Here is a 26,383-nt window from a genome sequence, read left to right on the forward strand (position 1 = left end):
ATTATCTGAAGCTTTGGGAAACGAATAACTCCCCCTCTAACAGCTGTTAGTGGAGAAAGGGTTTTGTGCATGTGTGTGTGTTTTGTTGTTTCATTTCAGTGTCTTCTGGATAACAGCCCAGTGAAGGTTGAAAGAGCACATACAGACATGCACACATACATCCGTCTGAAAAAAGTTGTTTTAATTATTATTTATTTAGAAAATGTGTTACTGCCTTTTGTAAGACACCAGTAATAAAACCCAGGTAATTTACTTTAATATAAAATTCTAGTGATAAATACAATGAAACTGAAGCATGGGTCTCCATTCATAACAAAATCCTTACAAATGTTTTTGTTAGGATAGCCATGGAGAGGTTTAGTTAGCTTGCCATGGAAGTGGAACAAAGAGCTGGGAGTGAGAGATCAAACCAGATATCAAGGAAAGGTTGTCCAGGCAAAGAGTAGTGTGTGCGACTTCCACAGGAAAGGAAGGGAGGAGACAACAAAAAACGCTAGAAGTGGTAACCCTCTATTCTGCTTCACATTGCAGGGGGCAGGATGGGAGGTTACATGATTCAGTGATCCACTTTTTGAAAATCACTGTGAATAGAAAACCATCATGTCAGGAAGAAGGCTGCCTATCATATTGCTCTTCTTGCCTATCGTACTGCAATTTACAAAACATTCTTTCCATATGGAAAATCTGATTTCAGGGATAACAGTCCTATTGTACCCTTCTCTCTGGCGCACTAACTTTCTAAAAGCATGGATTTCCTCTTAGATGGGTGTTTACTGTACACCACATCCACCCCAGAACCTTCCAGACACAGGTGTACCATTTCAGTGAGACATCAGCCTCTGTCTAAGGTGTTGGAAAGGATAAAAAGGTGAACCCTTTGGCTTATGTTTGTGTGTATAGGTTTAATCTGAATGTTCCAAGAGGGGCATGTCCCAATGATCTGGATAGGAAGAGGTCTGGATGAAGGGGAGCAATTGTTTACATAGGACAGTGATGGTGAACCTTTTAGAGACCCAGTGCCCAAACTGCAACCCAAAACCCATTTATTTATTGCAAAGTGCCATGTCCCTCTGGCTTTCTAGTAACAAACTCTGGCGCAAACTGTGCTGGGGTGATGGCACGTGTGCCTATAGAGAAGGCTCTGAGTGCCACCTCTGGAACACGTGCCATAGGTTCGCCATCACTGACATAGGAATACATGGACAAGTGTGGGCAAATACTGTACACTTGGCAGTCTGGATTTCAGTACATTTGGCAGCCTGGATAATTAAAGTTTGGACAACAGTGGTATATTACCAAATTGAATAACTAAACGAATAGGATCAACAGAAGTTTAATGCAGTTTTGGAGAAATTGTGCAACTGAGCAGAGACCATGATGATGTAATTGAAACTATTTTGTGTTTAATAGAGAAGGCCATCTGTTCTGTCTCTTGGCATCTTGAAGGCTGCTTTTAAGGGTTCTATTAATCTCTCCCCTCCTTAATGGGAGGTCTCTAGAATAATTAGGCTGCCGTCAGTTCCTGAGTCCTCAATAACAGACAATGCAGTTGCTGGCTGGTTATGTAGAAGAGCCACGTGGATTCTGCCAAATGACAGCCTTATTAGCTGGAATAATTGCAGCAAAGCTGTTTGTGGGCTGGGCTGGAAGTGGATACTGAAGTGAGCAGTTTGGGAAAGAAGAAACAATGTGTGCCTGTGTGGTTGTGTGCAGCACAAATTTGTATTTAGGTCAAGTTTTGTAGAGTTGTAAGCATTTCATAGTTGGATGATGCAGATCTGTAAAGTCTGTCTCTGTAGACTTGTTCCTATACCCATAAATAGTTTCATCAGGATTCATTCCTTTAAAAGAAGAAGAGACAAAATATTTTTGCACCCTCCCCCCGAAATTTATACTTATTCGTAGAGATTTTTTAAATTGCATACATTGCTCTACTGAATTGCCCACATCAATGTCTAAGCAGTGTCCTGCATACATTTGACAGTGCATATTTTTCTTGGTGCACTCAACAGATGTACACATTTTCCCCTGATGCATCCACAGCTCTCCTTCAGTGTGAGGAGTCCAGGATGCAAAATGTGTCTCACTTGTGGTCACTTAGGGAGAAACCTATCAAACATCAGGCTGAAATTAGATTCCTCATACTGCCTTTTAAAGCAGCGTCTCAGGTCTGTTCTCTGCAGGGTGTTCCAAATTAAAATGCTGTTTATTTTGTAGGTGCCAAGTCACTGAATGTGCTTCCAGGATATGGGCCACCTTAATTTCAGAGCGATGTTTTAGAAACTTGCTTGATGTTTACTTTCTCCTTGTGTCCCTCAGATCTGTTGTACTGCACCCAGGCAGAATGGAATGATGCTTAGTAATTATGGTTGTCTGTCACTGTGTGACGGATGTGTTACTTGTGGCAGTCATCTTGGGATCTTGGGGCTGCTGATAGGTTGCACTGGCAGCTAGCATTGACTCTGGTTCCAAATTCTGAGCAACCCCCCCCCCCCCCCAACGATAAACATTCTGCAATACAAGTCCTCAATGGACATAGCCCAGGTTAAGACCAGAAATAGCTTCCCAGCTGTTTTCATATACAGTATTTACCACGCCAAAATACAAGAACCATTTTCTTGATGATGGTGTGTAAGGAGCTTTCCTGTGCAGCTATTGCCAGCTATTAATTTAATTCGATTTGAGCTTTCTGTTCTTTCCAGAGCATTAGTGGCAATTTGGCTCAAGCAGCCCTGTTGTCCCTAGTTCCTTTGCCAAGAAGGCATCTTGCTTTTGGCAGAGTCAATGTTAATCAGTGTTTGGCAGAATGCAAAGACCCAGTGAGCTCATAAGCTTGCAGCCTGCCTACTGCGGACTTTGGGCATTGCAAAATCAGTCGTGTAGTTGAACCAGGGCTCCCAGCTTAGAGCTTTAGGACTTCTTGATTAGTAGGGGTGATGATATTATCTGCCACTTTGCTTGGGCTCCCTTGTTACCTCTGAGCAATCCTTACATTAGGTGGAAGTGAAATATTTTTCCAACCATGAGCTGTTGCTGTTCTGAAGAAAACAATTTAGGGATAGCTTGATCTTGAATGACTGCTGTGAACTCTTAACTTTGCAGAAGACCTGGTTCTGGTGGAACTGAAAGCTAGAACTGTTCTCTTGATATGAATCAGCACAGCTTCCTGAATTTGGGGGCTATCTTTGTGAGGGGGTAGCTGTTAGGATGAGCAGTTGCACCTCAAAAATTTCAACCATATCACTGTTCAAAAACGGTCTTGAATTACTCGCGGAAGCAATAGAAAGCCCCAGATTGCATGGAAACTGAGTAGGAACCTTTTTTAGTTGTGCAGAGTCATCAGATTTACGATTTACAAGTAACATTATTGCAAAAAAACTCAACAATGCATGACTAAGGATTCTGTAGGGTGTGAAATGGGAGGGTGACACCATGAGTTACTGCACCAGATGACAGCACTGTCCTGAAGCATTTTAAAGGGAAGCAGATGAATGCCATAGCCCCTTTCTACCAAAAGATAGGTGTTTGTGTAGATGTGGTGTCACCCCCCCCCCTTTAGGGTGTCACCTGGTGCGGTCTGCACCCCCCGCAGCCCCCTAATGACGCCACTGCCCTTACTGTATAGTGAGCTGGCTGGTCTTACACCAAGAGCACAACACTGGCTGAGGCTTTTGGGAGTTGTACTCCAACCCATCTGGAGGCTGTGGTCCCCAAGCTGTGCTCTTTAAGGGATTTTGGACTTCAGCTCCCAGAATCCCAGACTATTGGCCAACATGGCTGAGGCTTCTGGGAGCTGAAGTCCAAAATCTCCTGAAGGGCACAGTTTGGGGACCACTGAGGTAGAAGATGAATGCACTAAAAGCTCAGAACAGGAGGCAGGCGGAGAAACTGGGGAGGGGGCTGGGAAAGATTGCAGGACTCTCCTCATTTACCCATGAATAAAGCCTTTCTTACATTCACAGTGGAGTTTCCAATTGAAATGAAAGCTTTTAGCATCAAATGATTCTTCAGAGAGAAGTCTTTTTTGTGTGTGAGGGCTTCTGTGGAGTAGAGGAGGAGGAGGTCAGAGCCAAAGGCATTCTCAATTTAAAGGGTTGTCTCCCACTGAAGACAAGTTGGGAGGGAGCGGTGCAAGGCCAGAATGAGCCCATTAACCTTAGTTGCATCTTACAGAGGCACACACACGCTTGTCACTGTGTTCTCCGGGGAGAGATGGCATTTCCTGCTCCAGTTCGAGGCTGTATTCTGTGGTTGGTTGCAGTTGGAAGAGAGAATAGATTATAAAGTGCAGCATGAATAAATGGTTAATCAGTTGCTAGTCCAAGGAAGGCATGAACAAATTCGGCACTTAAAAATAAATTACGCAAATAGAAATGCTATATTGGCATCATTAGTTCTGATTTTAATTGTTGTGGTCTCCCCACCCGACCCTAATTTTTGTTAAGCCAAAAGAGGCTTTCAAAAGAGTAGTCCCTCCCCCTATTCTGCACTGATATTGTGTAGTTGGCTGGCTTTGGTTTGTTTTCTTTAAAGGTAAGGCTAATGAGTACTGGTAGATCAGATCCTATGCTGCCATCCTGTCTTAGCTTCCTTACTTGGGAATGAGTGCTGCTGAACTCAGCGGAGATGTAATAGCTGCATCATCTTGCTTTCCCATACCTTGGATCAAACATACAAAGGAGACTACAGTCAAGAAATAAGAAGACTAGGAATGGGAGGAGCAGTGATGAAAGAACTAGAAAGAGTACTAAAGAGTAAAGATATACAACAGAGTATCAAAGTTAGAATTGTCCAATCCTTTCTATTCCCCATCACCATATACAGATGTGAGAGCTTGACAGTGAAGAAAGTGGAAGGAAAGAAAAGCAACTCATTTGAAATGTGGTGCTGAAGAAGAGTGGTGAGAATACTGTGGACAACCAAAAAGACAAGTGGGTTCTAGAAGTCAAGATGATTAAACTGAGGCTGTTGTAATTTGGTTACATCATGAAAAGGAAGAACTCATCAGAAAAGACAATAATGCTAGAAAAGGTAAAAGACAGTAAGAGGATGACCACATGCCAGATATCTGGATTCTGTTAGGGAGGCCATGGGCCTAAATCTACAAGATCTAAGGAGAACAGTGGATGATGGGGGGGACTTGGAGATGTCTCATCCACAGGGTTGCCATGAGTCAAGGTCGGCTTGAGCACAGCTAACCAACAACCAAATAATTTTGTTTAAGACTGGACTGCTTATAATGAGTGGCCCACAGAAAGGATCATTCTGGAAGTAAAATCTTATATGGCAATATTTTATCACAGCCTTTCTAGGTTTGGAAGCCAGCCTTTAAACATTCCCCCCCCCCCCTCAAGAATAGGCTTCAAAACAGAAGAAGGAGGGGAGACAGGTTGCATTGTCAACCAGTTGATTACCTAGCAGAGCATGCTGTTTGTTAGACTGTTGGATATTAATTAAAATGAGGCTTCTCAAATTGGGCACTTCCTAGACACATCGGACAAAACTGCCATAATCACAGCCTGGTTGGATATGCTGGGTCCAGCACATTGGCAGAGGGCTCACTTGGACATTGATGAAACGCAACAGCATGCATATCAGCCTTCATCATGCTCTCTTCTGCCACATCTCCTGGGTCTCTTAACCATTCCCTTGATGGTTTCTCTAGACTGAGCAAAGTGGGATTTTGTGTGCCTTGATAGCTGTCCCTTTGACCATGCGTGACTTACTAAAATCGGTGAAGCTGATTTGTGGTTAAGTTTGAAAAAGATTTTGTATAATTGTAGAATTAATTACTGTAAGCTGCATTTGGGACACGATGGTTAAATGTAATTTCCATGTTCTATAATTTTGCTCTATAATGAGTGAGCAATACACAGAGGAGGCAGAGATGGACCACAGCACATGCTATCACTGGATTATTGAATACCAGCTTTTCCATCCATTATTATAATCCATTTTGACCTTCCATTTATCCAGGAAACGGTTTTGTTATTTCATGGTTTTGCTCTTGGAAATAGTGGTTTGTGTACATCCCTAAGTATTGAGAGAGAAGAAGGTACTACCATCTTGTATTTGGAAGTGTTGTAGCAGCTTGGCTTATCCAAACACTGCCCTCTAGTGCAAAACTTGGGTTTAACTCCATTTCTGGAGTTTAGGAACATAGGCTGTTGTATTGTACTACTCAGAACATTGTTTTATCTGTTTGATAGCTAAGTATTGTCTACAGTTACCATTGTGATTTGGGACAGATATATGTGCATTTAAACATTTAAATAAACTTTTGAGCCATGCATGTATGCAGAGGTACCTTGTTCCTCAATTCTGCAGTTGCATCCCTGGACAGAGGAGGGTTTTATACTTGGCTTTGATTATTGGATCTTGGTATTCTCATTGATCCCACAAGCCTTAAGTTTGCCTGCCTCTTATATACAGGACAAACAATTCTATGTATACAAAAGCCAGTGAGTCATAAGTGGTTAGAGAGATAGACTGGGGCTGAGAGATACAGGTTCAAGTGCTTACTCAGTCATGAAACTCACTGTGTGACCTTGTGCCAGTCAGTCTTTCCCAACCTATCAGGAATGTTTATGAGGAGGTGAGCCATGCATACCATGCATACCATGTTGTGTTTATCAATAGAAAGAGGGATATAAATGTAGCCAATAACTAATCATTCTAGTCACTCTAGAGTCATAAAAGTTGCATGGTTCTTGGGCCATTCAGCCTTGTGAGGATAAAATGGGGAGGAAAGCCATGTGCACTGCTTTGAACTCACCAGGAAGAAAAACAGGAAATAAATTTAAATAATAAATGAATAATAAATAAATGTTCTTTATAGACTAATGCATAGTGCTCTACCAGTTTAGGAAGTGAAGGTAAAAATAACCACCAACAAAGAAACATGACCAACTTGTCCATGAGTGTCTGATGCTGCAAGGCAACAATAGGCATCCCACCTTGATTCATCAACATGGACATTCAGAAAAACACAACTGAATTTTGATTTTTTATTTGGTCTATTAAGATACATCACATTACTTTCATCTTATTTCTTTACCTACTCATACCACTTCACCCTTAGACTGTTGGGGGTTGTTGTAGTCTGTCTTTTTCTTCACCAGCAGCATTCCCACTCACCTCTTCTCTCCCCCTGGCACTACTGCCACCATCAAAGAGAGAAGGAGAGTTCCTCAAATGTTTCAGGATGGCTTACCAAATCCGGATATAGGTGGTGGTCTCCAGGCTTTAGGGCTCCCTCCTTGATGTCATGTTATCAAGTGAAAACGCTTAAGTTCCAGCACCCTTTTGGAAACTGACTGCAAAGACTGTGCACCGTTTTGCTAATTCTATCGTGTTTTAATGAATATATTTTAAATGGTTTTAATGTAACAAATCAATTAATTAGATTTTGACAATTCTTATCTGTATGTTTTTATCTATTCTTTGTTTTAAGTTTTATAAGTTGTCCTGAGTTCTGAGGGGAAATGTGGGATACAAATGAACAGAACAAGAGCATAAATACAGCAAGCTTAGTATGCCTTATCCAAAATGCTTGGGGCTAGAAATGTTTCTGATTTTGGATTATTTTTATTTATTTATTTTGGAATATGTAGTGGAGATCTAATGCAACTAGGCCAAGAAGTGGTCCCAGAGCAGCAGTGGAGGCAGCAGCAAGTCTCAGCTTCCAGGAACATATTCTTTAGGCTTTCTCACCCGTGAGGAGCGCACCAGCTCCTTGTGAATGAACAAGCAGGAGCCCCACAGCTGCTGCCACAAAGGTGGAAGTGGATAAAAAAAATGTGCACCTGGTGGCTGGCGCTTATTGCCCCCTTTACTGCTGCCCTATGCAATTTTATATATAACGGTCTGTTGCATGCCTGTATTTTGACTGCAGCGCATTGCATGAGGTGAGGAAATCAAACATTTTGGATTTTTGGAGCATTTCAGATTTTAGATGTTCAGATACGGAATATTCAGCATGTTATAACTATTGCTTCTACTGCTACCTGTTATTGGTTGGCATCCTGATAGTAACATACACAAGTGCAAGTTAATCTTATGCATATGTGTGTGTGTGTGTGTGTGTGTGTGTGTGTGTGTGTGTATTGTTTGTGTGGAGGTTGGTTTTCCTTTTCTTATCCACAATGACCAAAGGGCATCCCACAAGCCCACTGTAGAGCTGCTGAAGTTCTCCAGCAGCTATTCTGCACCTGTTGGAGAGAAGGGAGAGGATCATATATAGGATTACATCAGCCACTGAGACCTTTGAAGGAGCCTAGTGGATCTCAATGCATGATATACTCACTTTACATCTGTCTACTGGGATGTAGCTGGATGCTGCTGTGATCCCTCCATTCTTTATCAGGCATGAAATAGCCATGGCTGGATGGGTGGGTAACAATTCTCAAATAGGTCTGGGGGATGATAAGTGGCACAAAATAAATGTAGTTCTGTATGGGGAGCTATTACATGACACTGAGTTGTGCAGGGTTGCCGCCATTCTCAGCTAAACAGGGCCAGACCTGCCATTAAGGAAAATGAAGCAACTGGCTGGCAGCAAATTCCAAAGGGATATTGAAGGCTTCTATGCCATGTGAGGCCAGAGTTTTCTCTACCCCCTAATGTAGTCTATGACCCTGAGGGAAGTAGAGGATGCAATTCAATCTCCGGTCTTGGTTCAGCCACCAGTCTGGTGAATAAAAAATGGAGGGGAGAGGAATGCATATCCTGTGTTCCACCTCAGGCATCAGAATATTAAGAGCAGATCCCACCTCCAAAGCCATTAAGTCCAGGGACTAAAATTATACATCTGCATCACCTCTCCTTTCCTTTCTTTTGTTTTGTCTAACAAAGATTTATTGAAAACGTGCTTGTGTGTTATTTCATTTTAGTCAGTCCTTTAAAGAGAGAGTGAAATGCTGCTGTTATGGCATCCAGCTGCCTAAAGATGGTGCCAAAAGAGAGAGAAGGAGTGTTCTTATCTCTGACACCTTCAAAGAGTTGGTTTGGGACTGCTTGAAATTGTCTGAATGCAGCTGTGTCACTTCCGGATGACAGTGTGGTTTCTGAAGCCTTCCACCCTATTCTGGGGGAGACCACTGTTCATAAACGCCGAGCTTGCACAGAAAAAGTCTGTGTTGTGGAAAAGGCACTAGTTGGCTACAGAATTCAAGACTGAGAGGTTTGTTGATGGTACTATACATACCAGCTCAACTGGAAACGTGGGACATGGGTGTGTTTGTGCATCTGTAGGGTGATGTGGGTTTCAGCTCAAAAGGAGCAGTCTGTGTTTTCTTCCGGTTTAGTGTACTGGACATTAACAGGGGTTGCTCTAAGCTCCAGGAGAGGCTTGCAGGCTTGCAGTTTCCTAACTGCAGAATAATTGCTCAGGGATATTTGTTGAAATTTTTGAGGGCAAGTATACAATTTCAACATTTGGAGGAAGGACCCACACCCCTGGAGGCACCACCAAGAGGAGGATGCAGTCACTGTCGCTGTATGTCAGGGGTGGGAATTTTGCAGCACTCCTGATGATGCTGAAGTGCAGTTCTGAGCATTCCTCAACATTGGCTAGGGGCTGCTGAGAGGTGCAGTCAGAAAACATCTGGAGGCCCACATGTTTCTCAAAGAGCCAGTATGGTGGTTAGAATGTTGAATTAGGACTCTGGGAGTCCAAGGTTCAAATTCCCACTTGGCCATGGACACGCAGTGGGTGACCTTGGTCAAGTCACATTCTCTCAAGCTCAGAGGATGGACAAATTTTACCAAGAAAACCCCATGAATAAGTTAGCCTTAGGGCCACCTTAAGTCACCTTAAATCAACACCATGATTTCTACCCCTGCTTTATGACATTCAGTTAGGAGCCTCCAGTGAATTGTTTCAGTAGTTCTTCCACATTATAGTATGCAGGATAGCAGGCAAGCAGGAAACCTTTTCCTTTTACAGAATGACAGAAGCTTCTACTTGAAAGCATTGGGTTGTGTGCCAGGAGGCATTTGCATGGTGGTATTCCCCCACCCCTTTCCCCCTTTTTGCTTTTGCTTTATGCCTGGGACAGAAGTGGAGCCCCTTGGCTTTTGTCCTTTCCCCATGAAAGCTACAGTTTTAACTGCATGTGTTTTTTGTTTTGCCTCATTGCAAAAAGACCACCTCTCCCCATGGTGCACCACAACCTCTTGAAGTCTTTTTAAAATCAACTGAGGGCACTGTTTTGAACAGTTCAGAATATAAAGCCTTTGACGTATAAAGCCTTGTAGGCCTTGGGCCCAGGTTATTTGACTGACAGTATCTCCCTGTATGAGTCCATTAGAGTACTAAAATCATCTGGAGAGCCCCTTCTTTCTGGGCTGCATCAATAGAAGTACAGTGTCGATCAAGGGAAGTGATAGTGCCACTCTATTTTGCTTTGGGCAGGTCTCACCTGGATTACCATGTTCAATTCTGGGCATCACAGACAAGACAAGATGGGGAACTTAAGTTGTGAACAGACAGGCTCTGGAACTCATATCTGGCTGGCTCCTGTGCTGTTTATCTGGATGCCCTGCCTCCCTGTTCAGGGTAAGGCAGGGGATGGAGAATCTGTGGCATTAGAGCTGTTGCTCTTTCATTTTTTTGCAAGAAGGTGTTTGCTTGGGGTTGTTCTTAAACTTTAAGTCTTTAAGACTTAAAGAAATGGAAGAGGAAGAGTTATCTGAGTACAAAATTGCTCTCTCTTTTAAATTATTGAGCAGAAGAGAATGTTGTGCTAGGTGTGGCTTTTTCAACCTTGTGTGACAAGACGCAAAACATTTTTAATGACACACACTGTTTTATGTAGCACTTTAAAATATAGCTTCTCTGCACAGCTTCAGGGGATGGGGATGGAATGCAGGGAGACAAAAAAAAACCACACACACCCAGGTATAATGTGGTAAGAAAAAATTGCTTTGACACCAGTATAGCAGTTTGGGAATAAAAGTAGGCATTGTGGCTAAAAAAGCAAAAGAAGCACTTCCTAGTCTTCAGTCCCAAGAAGCTGTTGGACTACAACTTCCAGAATCCTCACCCTATATTAGCAGTGGTCAAGGATTCTAGAGGTTTTAACCCAGTGGTATCCGGTGATCCAAGTTTGGAACAACTGGACCAAAGGCCTCAGATATTCTAGCTCAGTTGACCTTTAAAGGAAGAAGCATAGTTCAGCCGTAGACAGCGCTGGATGCCCTCGGGCAGCTTCCCTCTCTCTTTCTGAGGTCTCTGTCCTCTTTTTTCTCCCTCTCCCCAGCCAGAGACAGGGATCCCTCCTCTTTCCTCTCCACGGCTGTGTGGCTTTGACTCAGCCTGGGAGCAGCAGGAACTGATGTGGTGATCTCAAACAGCATGCAGGAGTGTGGGAGGAGACACACTGCCCTGTCTGGCTGGCTAGCTGGCTGAGGAACTGAAACTCTTGTCCCTGCCATAGACCATAAGGCAAGGATGAGAGTCAGAAGCACTGGCCACTGGCACTTGAGACTTTGCCTCACTCCTCTGAGAGAGTAATGCTCCAACTCCAGCTTCAGAATGAAAGGGAAATACAAAGGTAAGGTTGGTCTTTGTATATGGCTTCTAGATCGATGTGCTGGCATCTCTGGGATGCAGGTCTTGGAGAAGTGACTTCTGAGCTGTTGTGGCAGAAGGGCTTTGAGCTATTGAGTCCAGGAGGTTTTCCTGGTCCATACTTTACTTCTGCTGGGAACCTGGGAAGGCAGCCTTAGACAAAACATGGTGTTCCTAGTTGTCCCCAAATCTGCATAGTGGCATAAATATTGACCTGCTTGACACAATTCTCTTTTTCAGGCCCACTGCTGCGAAGTGTTAATACATACCATCCAAAGAGACTCCACCACTCCTCAAGGGAGTCTGTTCCAGTGTAAAACAGCTCTTACTGTCAGGAAAAGAGATTCCACCTCAACATCAGGAGGAACTTTCTGACATTAAGAGCTGTTTGACAGTGGGACATATTCCCTTGGAGACTGCCACAGTCTCTTCTTTGGAGGTTTTTAAACAGAGGCTGGATGGCCATTTGTTGGGGGTGCTTTGATTTTGTGTTTCTGCATGGCAGGGGGTTGGACCTGATGGCCTTGGTGGTCTATTCCAACTCTATGATTCTACTAAGTCAGGCACTTGAGCCTCAAATGAGGGCAGCTGGTGTGACATGAAGCTACTTGGCTTATTAAGGGGAAGAAAAGCTTTGAAAGCAGATGGGCTCTCTGCCATCCAGGATGTTCTGAGGACTTTGGGAAAAGATAGGGGGCTTTGTGGACTACCAGTTCCCCCCACTGCACAAAAGCTGGCTGCAGGATCCTCAGTGTTGTACCAAAAATACATTGACAGGGCCTTTTTAGTGATGTACAGTATCTTCAGTTCTAAAACTCACCTTTCCAGATTAGTTTCCTGGGTTTCAGTATGTTTGTATGCAGGATTATAGCATCACTTTTCATGGCATGCATGCTATTAACTTTGCTTAATGATTTGTGGATTTGTCATATTGTAACTTATTGTGTTTTAATTCCCCCCTCCAAGTTGCCCTGGGCTGAAAAAAGTGAGTATAAAATATTATAAAGATCAAACGGTCGGGGAGAAATAAGTTTAGGCCATGGGGAAATTCTACCATTTTCTCATTTGTGCACTCTGGATCTGGTGCTCAAAAACACTCATCTTAGTGTGAGACAAGGGATGGTCAGTCTGCTTAGACTTTTATTATTTTATAAGTACCATGACAAGAGAATACTAACACACACACACACACACAGAGTCCAGTAAGCAAACCTTAATTATGCCATATTATATAAGGGACACCATTTTACTATGCCATTGTATTTAATAGGACTTGAGCATTCACAGATTTTGGTATCCATGTGAGTCCTGGAACCAAGCCCTAGCAGATACCAAGGGCCCAATGTACTTGCTAGGGAGTCAGCCAATAGGTGTTGGATCATGTAGCAATGATAACAGAATGCGAGCGTGGCACTATTGAATAATAAATGTGTTGGTCTCTGAAATATGTCACAAGACATTGTCCAGTATTTTTTGCCTGATCTCTTTGTGTTATTCACTGCCTAAACTCTTTCCTCTCATCCTTCCTTAGTTATCTCTAGGGCAGCCTTCCCCTACCTGGTACCTTACACAGCTGCTTGATGGTTTCTGGGAGTCACAGTCCAAATCTTGCAGGCAGCAGGTTGGGGAAGGCTCCTGGATAGGTATGTAGCTGAGCTGCTTTGAAGTATCTTGGGAGTGATAGTGATACTAGCCAAGTCTCATGGCTGGTATTGTCAGATACCAGGCAGGTCACCTGGAAGGTTGCCAGATGCAAGGACTGATGAATGCAAGAAGGGGTGTGGCACTGTCCCGGAAATAGTTAGACAGGTGGATGTGCAGAAATGTAACAGTAGCAGAGTGGAAGAAGTCAAAGTGAGCCTTGCACTGTGTTGCAATTTATCCCCAGAGGCTTGGGTTCAAGTCAAAGTTTGGAAACTTACTTTTTAAAAAGTAACATGTCTCATTATTCATAAGGCTTTTAAAAACAGTTCATTGGTGGGTACTCATTGCAATGTTAAAAGAGTAAGTCATTGCATTCCTTATTGCATTGCTGTTTACTTTTATGCTAACTGTTCATTATACTTTTCTAAGATGTAAAATTGTGGATTGATAAATGAATGGCACAAAACTAGGAAAATCCCTATCAAAATATCTCTAACGATGCCTTTTATTACTCATTACACAAATAACCTTGTCCCCACTTTGCTGAAAATATACAGGGGTAGCTGTTTTGGCCATTTATCAAGTTCAAACAATAATCCACCAAACAGTGGTACCTTTATTGGCCAACCGTAACGCACAATATACTTGTTGCAAACTTTCGAAGCTCCACTGACTTCTTCGTCAGGCAAGATGTTACAAAACAAACAGGACAAAGAAATTGGAAATGTTAGTAAGATGCCTGCAATGTGTTGTTCCTGTACTTAGTTAAGATGGTACGAAGAGAGTCCCACTTGTTACCTTATTCTTGAAATATAAAGGGGGAGGCTTACGCCTTAGACAAATGTGGCACTTCCAAGTTCTGTTATAGGTCCCTGCTCAGTTTCAAAGCTGATTGGGTGGCCTTCAATACTTATCTTACAGGGCTATAAGAACAAAAATACACTTCCCTGAACTCTTGGGAGGAAGGGAGGGGTGCTAACGTAATAAATGAGTATTTTAAAGAACCATGGTGTATCATCTTGCACAGGAAACTGAGTGCCTTAGACTACCATAGTGTTTCTGGTGGCGAATGATGCCAGAAAAAGGGTGTGGGGCTGAACAGGATGTTAGGGAAGACAGGGCCTCTTACTAGTGTCAGCAGTGAATGGTGCCTGGTTTCTACAGAACATTTTTTTTTGTTTTTGCCTTTGCTCATTAGCTAACCCCTGGATACAGTTGGTATCCTTCCTGGATGCACAGATTGCTGTATGGAGCACAGAAGCCCTCTTACTAATAGAATCACAGCTTTCATTTGAAGAGAAGAGCAATTTTTTAGCCCAGAGCTAAGTGTGTGGCTTTCCAGTTGTTGTTGGGCTGCATCAGCCGTAGGAGGCATAACCATTGGTGAAGGTGGCTGGGAGCTGTAGTTCAAAAGCATCTGGCAGGTCATACATGCCAAACTCTGTTCTAGCCATTAAGATTGTTGAAAGGATGTTGCCAGCCTTTGGAGTCATTATGCCAAACATTTAACTCTGACTCCATTTCCTTTGTTTTTTACTATCCGACTCAGTCTCCTTTGTAAATGACAAATGTATATTAATGAGCGGTAATAGATTGTACTGTAGTAAAATGATAGCACAAGACGTTTCATCACCACAACCTGGATCACCAGGCTACTTAAATAGATAGAACATAAGATGTATTTATTTGATAAGTATAAAAAATATATGCAAATGATATATTTTCCATTTATATTATATTAATATAAGTTATTTTGGAGCTGCAGTCCGTACATATCTGCCCACTCTGGCTCCATCTAGAATTCCTTCCAGCTCCACAGCCCTGGGAGCTAGTGGTATTCAGAAACTGTTGAATTGTAGCTCCTGTTATCCCTTTATATTGGCTATTCTGGCTGGAGATGATGGGAACTGCAGTCCAATTACAAATGAAGGCTCTCGGGTTCTCCAGCCCTGGCATATAAGCAGTGCCCCATGATTTGTTGTGTGCCTTCAGGTTGTTTCCAACCTATGGTGACGTTAAGGCAAATCTATCATGTAGTTATCTTGACAAGATTTCTTCAGAGGGAGTTTGCCTTTGGCTTCCTCTGAGGCTGAGACTTGTTGAAGGTCACCCAGTGGATTTCCATAACCAAGTGGGGATTCAAACCATGGTTTCGAGAGTCCTAGTCAAACTCTCAAACTACTACAGCACACTAGTTCTTGTGTGTCATGATATTACACATTAAAAAGAAGGAAGTGCTTCATTGCCCTACATCTATTTATTTAGCATATTTTCATCTCACTGTTGGTGTGGAAGCTCCTCCAAGGTAGCTTACCAATGAATATTTTACCAATAACAATAATAATAATTCAGTGAGCCCTCCACATTCACTGGAGTTAGGGGTGCAGGACCCCTGTGAAAGTGAGAAAAGGTGCAACTAAAAAACATCTGAGAGAACACCTCTCTACGAATTTCTAGGTCCTCCAGCACAACTCTAAGGTCATTTTCTGGCAGAGGACTAGAAATTCCTAGAGAAAACATATTAATCAAATCCGTGAATAATCAAGTCTGTGAAATTCAGAGCCACAAATGTAGAGGGCCAACTGTGGAGTCATTATGCCACTCATTTAACTCTGACTCCATCTTCTTTGTTTTTCTACCGTCCGACTCTGCAGCAAAGCAGGAAGCACACTAAATAAGCATCAGCACCAGCACGGTAACATAAGATATGGCTACTACATTCTTACTGTGCTAACTTCACTGTGTAGGTGCAGGTATTGGGTAAGTGTTCAAAACCTTGAAGCATGAGTTTCACTTGACAAGTGACCCAGTGTTGACAGCAGGCAAGTGCACATGTTTTGAGGAGCACTGAAAAATATTCATAGTCAGCTAAAATCTGGGATGAACAAAATTAGAATTAGTATATCTTTCTTGGTGAGAGCAAGTGTGGTGTAATGGTTAGAGCAGTCCCTATGATTCTGGAGATCAGATTCAAACTCCACTTAGCCATGGAAACCTACAGGTTGACCTTGGCCAAATCACACTTTCTCAGGCTCAGAGGAAGTAAAAGACAAATCCCCTCTGAACAAATCTCGCTAAGAAAACCCCACTTTAGGATTGCCATAAATTAGCTCTTTTAAATTTCTTGGTCTTCCTTGTCATCACAGCTAGAGAAAAGAATGCAAAATTAGTATTTAACTTTTAAAAATTAATATTTTTAAAAGCTGTATAGTCTGGCCATTTATAGAGATTGTGGGATTCAGCTCTTCTTCAGATTTTTGACTTCATCTCTGTATATGAGAGAGAGAGGGAGAATGAACAAACAAACCCAGTCCTTGCTGTGCCCTTTCTTTGCTTTGCTTTTTAACCACAACCCTTCCTGCTGCCGCTTCTCTTGATCTCAAGCAGTGCTTGGTTTCAGCTCTCATGCTGCCAGTGCCAGCTGTTTGGTAATGACCAGTGTTGTACTTTTTGGCTCTGAACCTGTCTTCGGTCAAGTAACACATGCTCTCTTTCTCTCTCTCTCTGTTGGCACACAACCTGCTTTCAGGGTTAGAAGGAGGACTATGGCAGGGTCAACAATACATCCAGGCAAGTGGGAAAGTGATTTTCCTTAGTGCACCATCCCACATCTCTATTGCTTGCATTACCGGGTAATTCTTGTCTTCTGAGCTGATCTCTTTAAGGTTTCCTCCCTGCTACACTCCCACGGTTTTTCCATTTTAAATTGCTACTTACTGATAATAAGAACCCAGAAATAAACACTGCGGATGCAGAGCAGCTGAGGAGGCCTCTGCAAGGGTGCTTTAGCGCTGACTGCCTCTTTGGCAGGGATTTCTTAGGGCTTGTGCCCAGCCTGCCTGCAAGGGAGCCCAGCCAGCTTCCTTGCAAGGAAAGGCTGTGGTTAGTAGTTCCTGCCCAACTGCTACATATACAAAATCAGGTGTGCTTTAAAACATAACCAGATCCCTCTGGTAGAATTGAAAGACATAGCTGTGTTAGTCTGGAAAAATCAATATGCAAAGGGATCTTGCAGGATAGACCAAGTGAAAGAGAGAAGTTGGTAGGATGAGCTTTCGTAGACGTGAGCCTACTTTATTGGATGCATTTGGTGGAGTGGAAAGCCCAAGGACAGACCTATATAGCAGTCTTTGTGTGAGAATGTCCAATACATTGTGGTAGGGGAAGTTGCCCATGATAATTTACCAGTCTAGTTCAGAACTCTTGATAAAAGGATGGTTTGTATTTCAGTGGACCCTTAGTTTCTGTTGAGGTTTAGTTCCAGGACCCCCCCCCCCTCCCCGTGGATACCAAAATCCATGCTCACGTCCCATTATATGCAATGGAATAGTAAAAAGGTGTTATTTATTAAAAAATGGCAAAATGAAGGTTTGCTTTTTGAAATGTATATATTTTTAAAATATTTTCAAGCCATGGGTTGTTGAATCCATGGATAAAGACTCTGTGGATATGGAGGGCCAACTGTATTACAACAGTTAATCAAATTAAACATCAGTTCTGTTAAAAACAGTTTAAAATACCTTGAAAATACATTTTAAACATAATTAAAAGCATACAAAATAAAAACAGAGCACACTTTTCTGCCATATGATTAAGATCAGTCAAAGGCCTGCCTAAATAAAAAGGTCTTAACCTGCTGGTGGAAAGAGAGCAGGAAGGGAGAATTGTGAAGATATTATAGAAGTATAAGAGTGACTGTGCGGAATGGTGGTTTGAGTGTTGGACTAGCACTCCAGGAGACCAAGATTTGAATCCCTGCTCAGCCATGGAAACCCACTGGGTGACCTTGGGCAAGTCACAGTCTCTCAACCTCAGGAAGACAATGGCAACCTCCCCCCCCCCCCAACAAATCTTGCCAACACTGTGATAGGTTCACTTTAAGAGTATCATAAATCAGAAACGATGTGAAGGGACATAACAACAGTAACAAGGGTGATGGGATAATGTCCATGCAATGCTGTGAACATTTATTTTTAGGTCTTAGGAAGACACAAGCATTAAGCCCAGGAAATGAGAGTTTGTTTCCCAGTCAATAGAGGTATCTGAACTTGGAAGAGCAGTGGGATTGTGTACAGTACTACCCTGGGGAAATAATGGGGCTGGTGTCCAAAGGTTGTAATAACTCTTTTAGCTCTTTGTCCAAATTGCTTTGCAGTCTCTATTTCCTGCTTGCAACACCTGAGGCTGCTCATTGTTATTCTAATTTTAGGTATGGGGAAAATTTAACTGAGACAAAGAAGTAATGATGACTTAACTAAGAATCATTTGCTGAATTCCTGGCTGAACAGGAGTGCACCAATTCACCATCTGGGAGTTCAAATCTCCCTGGTGGAATTCATTTACTTTTGGTCTAAAACAAGGTAGTGTCTGGGAAAGTGGACTGCAGGAAAGAAACTTCAGCTAATAGAGCAGCTGGATCTAGCTGGTGTGACTATTGCTTGGCATGGCAGGAAAAGCCCGTCCCAGGCACTAGAACTCTGCACACCCTTCTTTGAAATGCTTGAGAGGTAAGCAACCGCTTCCTTCCATTGTTTCTGCTCTTCCTTGCAAGGATTTTGCCAGACAGGAAGGGGGAGGCTTCGCCCTTTTCTTTAAAAAGTGCAATCACTCCTCTTCTAAAAGCAGTCTTGCTTTTCCTCCAAGGCATTCAACCCATTTTGGTTTACCTTTATCAGTGATGTCACTGCCCAAAATACTGCTCTTTCAGGAAAATCAAATTTTGTGACTGGAAATGGTGATCTAGATAGTCTTGGATTTTCCCACATTCCAGCTCCAGAGTGCGGCTCCCATTATTTTCAGTCATTGACTGGAGCAGGGGAGAAGGATGCCAGAGCTCATAGGCAGCATAACCCATCATCCAGTATTACAAGCAAAGCATATGCATATTATCTAATATAGGGGTCCCTATATAGGCTGCTACCCCTTCCTCTTGAGTGATAATTCTAGGCCCCCATCTACTTCTTGATATTACCATGCTACTGAAAATTCAAAACAACCAATCTAACACTATAACATTAAAAAAAGTGTATGTATTTCACAAATAAAACTTAACTTTGTAAGACAATTTACAGTATTTAATATATTTATCTAAGAGCCCTGGTGGCACAGACAGAGGTTAAATGCTAGTACTGCAGTCACTGTTGTGAGTTTAATACCAGCCAAGTGCTCAGGGCTGACTCAGCCTTGCATCCTTCTGAGGTCACTAAAATGAGTACCCAGCTTGTTGGGGCAATTGTCTTACACATTTTAGACTGCTAGGGAGTGCTTAAGTGCACTGATAAGTGGTATAGAAATGTACTTGCTATTGCTATCTATTTGAAAAAAATACATTTACGTCTCAGTCTATAAAACATTGTCTTTATGGTTTTAATTGGATGGATGTGCTTTGGGCAAAGGTATTAGTTTTTCGGCATCAGCCTGGGATGCACTAAGGAGAAATTTGAGATCATATAATTTTAAGTCAGTTTCTTTGCTTGGAAAGAAGCTGGGCAACTGCATTGAATCCTTGCTCTAGTAAATATGATGTTGGGAAAGTAATACATTTTGATATTTGTTCTACATCATTTTAATGTTGTGTTCATTTTAACTTTGTGCTACAGATCATGGTAGTGGATATATTTTTTTAAAATCAAAAATCTTGATAATGAGTTTTTGAAATCTGGCCTCATATTCAGTGTTATTTTGGAGTGAAATCAGTTCTTCCTCCATTATTCCTATTTCCTCATTGCTAATATCTAGGAATGGATGGATCACCCACTCTGGTATTTCAAGCAAAATCAATCAATCAATCCTGAAATCTATCAGATATGTCTTTGTGCCGCTCATCCAAGGGTTCACAATAAACTAAGAGGTTATCATCTGATACATACTTAGAATCATAGAACTGGAAGAGACTGAAAGGGCCATCCCGTCCAACCTCCTGCCATGCAGAAATACACAGTTAAAGCACTCCCAACAGATTACTATCCAGCCTGTGTTTAAAAATCTCCAAAGGAGACTCCACCACACTCTGAGGCAATGTATTCCACTGTCAAAAAGCTCTTACCATTAGGAGGTTCTTCCTAATGTTGAAGTGGAATCTCTTTTCCTGTAGTTTGAATACATTGCTCCGTGTTCTAGTCTCTGGAGCAGTAGAAAACAAGCTTGTTCCAGTTTCAATACGACATCTTTTAAAAATGTAAACATGGTTATTGAACCTGATACAGAGATTACAGTTTCCCTGCAAATATTAGCAGGAGAAAAACAATCCTGTTCAGGGCCTCTGGGTGTAGGGTTGCCATAGCTGAGGACCTCCAAACCGGGACAAATGTAGGACAAGGTTTAAAAATGAAGGACCTTTTTTTAAATTTCCTGGCCAGGAAATTAAAAAAAAAAGTCCTACATTTTAAAACCTTGTCCTCCTTCTCCTTCCCGGCTTGGGAGCAAGCCTCGGCCTGCTCCCAGGCCGGGAAGGAGTGTGGGGGCCGCCTGTCATCGCGGCGATCGCGGCGATGGCAAGCGGCCTCCTCCTCCTCCCCGGCCTCGCGGAGGCCTTGGAGGACCCTGCGGCCGGAGCTCCAACTGCGGAGTCTTCCAAGGCCTCTCCGGGGCCTGGGAGACAGCGTCTCCCAAGCCCCACAGAGGTCTTGGGGGACTCCGTGGCCCTGGAGCCGCTTCCAAGGCCTCTCTGGGGGGGGGGGAATCCTGGGGGCGAGGCCAAACCGGGGCGGGACCGTGCGGACCCGCCCCAAACCAGGCAAGTCCCGCCCCCAGGCGGGATATGGCAAGCCTATCTGGGTGGGAAAGGTTTTAAACTACCGATACTCTCCCAATTCTAACCCTTAATGTCTATGGACAGGCTTACTCTCCATAACCCTGTATACTGTAGGATCAGTTGGGGTGGGTTAAGGGTGCAGGGAGAAATGTGTATGCCACACCACCCCAACAACCAGTATGGTATGTGATCATCAGGATCAAAAAGGTTGCCCATCTCTGCTGTAGAGTATGTCCATTTGCTGAGTGTGAGATTTTGTGTATTTCTTTCTCTCCACCCTCCCTGATTCAGTTTTTTATTCAGTCTTTCCATTTCTTTCTCTTGGGGCCTGTGGAGGGTGGAGTGTGTTTGCCTGAGTCAGCTTTGTTGGTATTGGGAGCTGATATGGGAAGCCCAGGATATGGGTGGAAATACACAGCTCAGTATTTCAATTTCACATGAATTTGCTATTATAGAAAGCTTTGTTCATCCCTCGTCCCATCCAGATATCCCTGAGTTGTGACTCATCACTTGACTTAGCAGAAACCTTGCCATATCCTATGAGCTGTTGAACCAGCTTGCTCTCTTTTAGAGGTTAGAGAATCAGCAATTAAACTTGGAACAGACTCTTTTGAATATCTTCAGATGGAGGGGGGGGTGCAATCTAACCCAATCAGATGTAGCTATTCCCTATTGAAATACTGTACCAATTTGGAGCCAGCATGGTGTAGTGGTTGAAGTGTTGTCGTAGGACTCTGGATACCATTGTTAGAATCCCTGCTCAGCCATGGAAACTCATCGGGTGACTCTAGGCAAGTCACAATCTTTCAATCTCAGAGGAAGGCAAAAGCAAACCTCTGAATAAATGTTGCCAAGAAGCCCCATGATAGGTTTGTCTTAGGTTTGTCCATAAATTCATAAATCAGAAATGACTTGAAAGCACATAACAACATCCAACTTGTTGGGAGGGCGACTTGTTTTCCCTCCTGGAGCTCATCTGAAACAGTCTTAACTTTGGAAACCTGAGCTGGATCTGCATATGAAGTGGCTGAGAATGTGTGCACATCCATATGTTGTTGGACTACCATTTCCATCAATCCTAGCCATTGATAAGGTATGATGGAAATTGCAATGAAATAGCATCTGGAGGACTGCACATTCTTCATCCCTTCTTTAAGCCAAAACCAATGTCAAGGAGAATGTATGTGTCAATGCAGGCTTTTCTTCATTTTACACTGAATATCTCTGTCCCCCTTATCCAATAATATGTTCAAGGTGACTCACAACATAACATTCATAAATGTATTTAAAAGATAAATCAATATAGCGTGAACAAGGAAGATGGAGGCAGAACAGGGGAAAGACAAATTGCTTAAAACCAGGGTTTTAAATATGCTATGCATCGTCAAAGCTTATAAAAAGGAAATTCTCCATCTTCTCAACATGTATCTTAATTTACAGTCAAGTTGTGTGTTGGTAAACACACCTTGCTGGTTTGACAGCATTCATTGTGAAAGGTGCTATTTGTCACTCCTCCTGATTTTTTGTTTGCAGTCCTCATGGAACAGGTTCTTTTAAACACTGTACAGGCTTTAGGTGTGCAATGACTTAATTTTTTTTTCATTTTGAAAAAACAATGTAATAAAAGAGTATGGAAGGTCTGCAGTTTCTCAGTTTTGAAACAAATAGTTAAGAATAATTGAAAGAAAAGCACATATAGGTTAAAGTCTCCCTTTTCTAAAATTCTTGGGACCAGAAGTGTTTATGGGTTTTTTTTTTAAAAAAATTGGTCTACCTGCATTTGCATATATGTACATGAGATATCTTGGAGATGGGACCCAAGTCTAAACACAGAATTCATTTATATTTCGTATATAGCTTATACTCATAGCCTGAAGGTAATTTTGTACAATATTTTAAAAAATTGTGTATGAAATAAAAATTTTGTACATTGAATCAACCGAAAGCAAAGGTGTCACTACCCCAGCCATCCATGAAATATTTTGTTTTTTTGAAGTATCATGGATTTCTGAATTCCAGATAAGGGAGGCTCATCCTGTAGCAGAAAACAGTAAAATGTTTCTAAGGTTCCAAGACCTCCGTGGATTATTAGGGTCTTATATTTAGGCTATATGTCAAAAACACACCTTTGGGGGGAGGAATTGCTGAGATAGTCCAAATTAATGATTTGAAAACTGACCTAAGAACAAATGGATGCCAAGCTCAGGAGAAAGGAGTCCATCTTGGATCACTGTAGTTTCTCCAACTATTGCAGTTTTAGAATATGGGAAAACCAGAATTTGATGAACTGGCTCCCTGAATGGGGAGAGGCTACTGCAATTGCATCAGGTTTCCCCTTCTTTGGCATCTCAATGTGAGTCCTGTAGAGTTATGTTTCTTGCCATTAAATGATAGAAGAGATGGTGGAAGAAAATGGTGGTGGTGGCTTCCTATGCCCAGCCTAACTGTTGAAAATGGAGCCCTGGTGGCGCAGTGGTTAAATGCCTGTACTGCAGCCATTCACTCAAGACCACAAGGTTGCGAGTTCAAGACCAGCAAAAGGGCCCAAGCTTGACTCAGGCTTGCATCCTTCCGAGGTCGCTAAAATGAGTACCCAGACTGTTGGGGGCAAATTAGCTTACTTGCTAATTAGCTTACTTGCTGTTCACCGCTTTGATCTTTGGAATAGCGGTATATAAATAAAACAAATTATTATTAAATTAAAATGAAGCTGAAACCATGGAATTTGTTTCTCTGTTAAAGGGCAATTCCCCTATCATCCTGGGTTACAGATGGCATTACCAGTACTTTAACTGCTTTTAACACAGAGGTTGCTGAGCAGTTTGAAAATGCCATTTTATAAAATGGGAAGAGTCCAAGCACATCTAGCAAAACTCACAAAGTCTCATAGACCTATTTTTAAATTACTTTCCCATAATGAAAACTCGCACATCATTGTTTTCTACTCATTTCCTGGGAAAGTACACATGACAGAAATATGACACTTTACCATGTTTGACCAAGGTATCAGCCCCATTCCTCCCTAGCATACTTCTGTTGCAAGTTGTGTTCCTGCTGTATTTGCTCACCTGCCTGTAGCCTGCCTGACAGCAGCACCTCGTGAACTCCCCGCCTCTGCTGTTGGCAGTACCAGTTGCTGATTATCTATGAAATGCCAGGAATGCAAGAGCAGAGCCCAGCCCTATAGGGAAAGCCCTGGGAAATGTTCTGGCTGCTATACAGTGAGTCCATTCCAAGTATTTTTCTAAACCTCAAGGACCTGAGCAAAACCACTGCACCCCTAGACCTTGTCCCTGAAGTGAGATTGATTTGGATTTTCAAATATTGCTTCTATTGCCTATGGCTCCAAGGATCTTGTTTTTCCCCCTCAGCACTCGGCCCTAACGTTGCTTTCCAGGTAGGTTCTTGGGATGGGCATTTCCCCTCTTATCCATACTTTTTGTTGTTGTTGTTGTTGTTATCCACCCTCGACCCATGGTGACCCTTGAAATATCTCCAAGACTCCCTATGCTCCACTGCTCTGCTCAGGTCTTGCAAATTCATACCCATTACCTCCTTAATAGAGTCCACCCATCTAGCATGCTGCCTTCCTCTCTTTCTCCTTCCCTCCACATTTTTTAGCATTATTGTTTTTTTCCAGTGGGTCGTGCCTCCTCATGATGTGTCCAAAGTATGACAGCCTCATTCTAGTCATCATGGCTTCCAGAGATTTCTGGTTTGATGCTCTAGGACCAATTTGTTTGACTTCTTGGTTGTCTGTCGTAACCTCAGCATTCTTCTCCAGCACCTCATCTCAAATTAATTAATCTACTTTCTTAACTGTCCAGTTAACTGTAAACTTGGTGTTTACATGGAATCAAAAGTCCCCATTTCATTCATCCACAAAGGTTGCATACAAGAAGATTGGTTCTTGGCTTTGTTACCTGGCCTTCTTTCTTGTGCCGGCCAGATGAGGGCATCCTTCTCCTAATTCCTGAGCAAGCCAGCCATCCAAACTGTGCCGACTTGGCAAGGGAGCTGTTGCCTTGTCACCCTAGCTTTCAATCCATAAATACCTGCTGAGGTCGGTGGGGGCAGCAAGACATGGCTCACTTGATGATCTGATTAAACAGCTCCAGCAGAGAAGAAGGTAATCTGCCAAGGCCCTTCTTGGGATTAGAGCTCCTTCGTAATGAGTTTAATTGGGCCAGTGTTGCCCTAGAAACCAGGGCTGAAGCTGAGAGAGAGAGTTAGGTCTGCCATTGTGGGGTTGGCTTCTAAACTGCATTGCGCAGTGCCTTGTACTTGTGTCTCGTGGACCTGGAGAACTCAGAGCACAGAGTTTGTCTTCTAGTGCCTGTAATTTTCTTCTGAGATGCTTATGGACCAGGACCCACCATAGAGAGGTTGGACATTGTGGCCACAATCCTGAGTGGCAGGGGAAATGCTGCGTTTCCTGTTGGCTGGAAGCTGACTCCCTAGATTGGCCATTGTTCAGGTCTGTGTAGTTTTAAGGGTAATGTGAAGAACTCAGGGTCTTTTCTATGGGTTGCTCTTTTGTCTTTTGCCTGTTATGCTGGCCAGCAAGGCGGCAGACAGGTGCGGACATACGGGCACGGTAATGAGTGTGTGCTTTTTGCTGTGTTCTCAGTTTCCTGCTTCCTCTCACTGGAAAGCATTTGTAAAGGAAATGGATATATAGGATTCCAAATGGTTCTTTGTATTACCTCTCCTTTCCAGCCAGATGTGTCAGTGGGGTTGCATGCTCTTGGAATCCACAAGAGGATCCTTCTGGCAGGAAAAATGTTTCATCTTATATTCCTCACTGGCAGTTTGCTATATTTTTCCCCACATCTCTGAAAATGTGTATGTCTTTTCCTGAATTAATAGCCTTTGTAGGTTGTTATGATGTCTGAAACTCTGCCTTGTTCCAGCCATGGAATGGAAAGTGTTTGGGGGATTTAACCAACATAGGACAGACTTCCTCCTCTGTTTCTGCTATAATCCTGTCAAATGCCAAACAATGATGCCAGTTCTGCCTATGTTTAACTAACTGAATTGGCCATGCTCCTTTTCTCTTTTTTCCCTATGATTACCAACTTTTCTTTTTTGTTCCTCTGACTAGCCATGGCCAACCAAGATGCAAAAAAGTGAGAAAGGGAGTTCTATACAAAGCTAGTTAAGAGCAACAAGTTAATTCAGTAGCAGCAGACTATTGGTTAACTAATATAATTGATGCACAGAATGTTGTTGTAAGCTGGTTAGCATACTTTCATAGTGTTTTCAGACTAGGATCAGCAATAAGCGCTTCAACTACATAGAACAGACAAAGGCTTCTCAAAGGACTGTGTTATTATCTGCGTCAAAGCTGGACACAGAATTTTATGGAATGTTATAGCCTCTGGAAACATATGTGAATATATTTTAATCCCTTT

At 42.6% G+C, this 26,383-nt stretch overlaps 1 protein-coding gene across 8 annotated transcripts in view; it reads left to right on the plus strand.

Annotated features, from left to right (window-relative positions):
• The window catches only part of RIPOR1 (RHO family interacting cell polarization regulator 1), an 84,315-nt gene that overhangs the window by 26,565 nt on the left and 31,367 nt on the right, over positions 1-26,383 (plus strand). For 3 of the 8 annotated variants that reach the window (XR_016271716.1, XM_089476849.1, XM_089476850.1), the window contains exon 1: positions 11,491-11,555. The exons of 2 other annotated variants lie outside the window; for them this stretch is intronic. Coding sequence is in view for 3 of the 6 variants with exons in the window: in XM_089476849.1 (XP_089332975.1) it covers positions 11,537-11,555 (19 nt within the window). In the remaining 3 variants the exon portion in view is untranslated. Of the gene's footprint in view, positions 1-11,490; positions 11,556-25,053; positions 25,099-25,278; positions 25,447-26,383 lie in introns of those variants that run through there. 3 more of the 8 variants (XM_089476843.1, XM_089476848.1, XM_089476846.1) reach the window with 3 other exon arrangements.

This window comes from Sceloporus occidentalis, unplaced genomic scaffold (genome assembly GCF_023333645.1).
Source record: "Sceloporus occidentalis isolate IW3139 unplaced genomic scaffold, rSceOcc1.0.p SCAF_10, whole genome shotgun sequence".
Classification (NCBI taxonomy): Eukaryota; Metazoa; Chordata; class Lepidosauria; order Squamata; family Phrynosomatidae; genus Sceloporus; species Sceloporus occidentalis.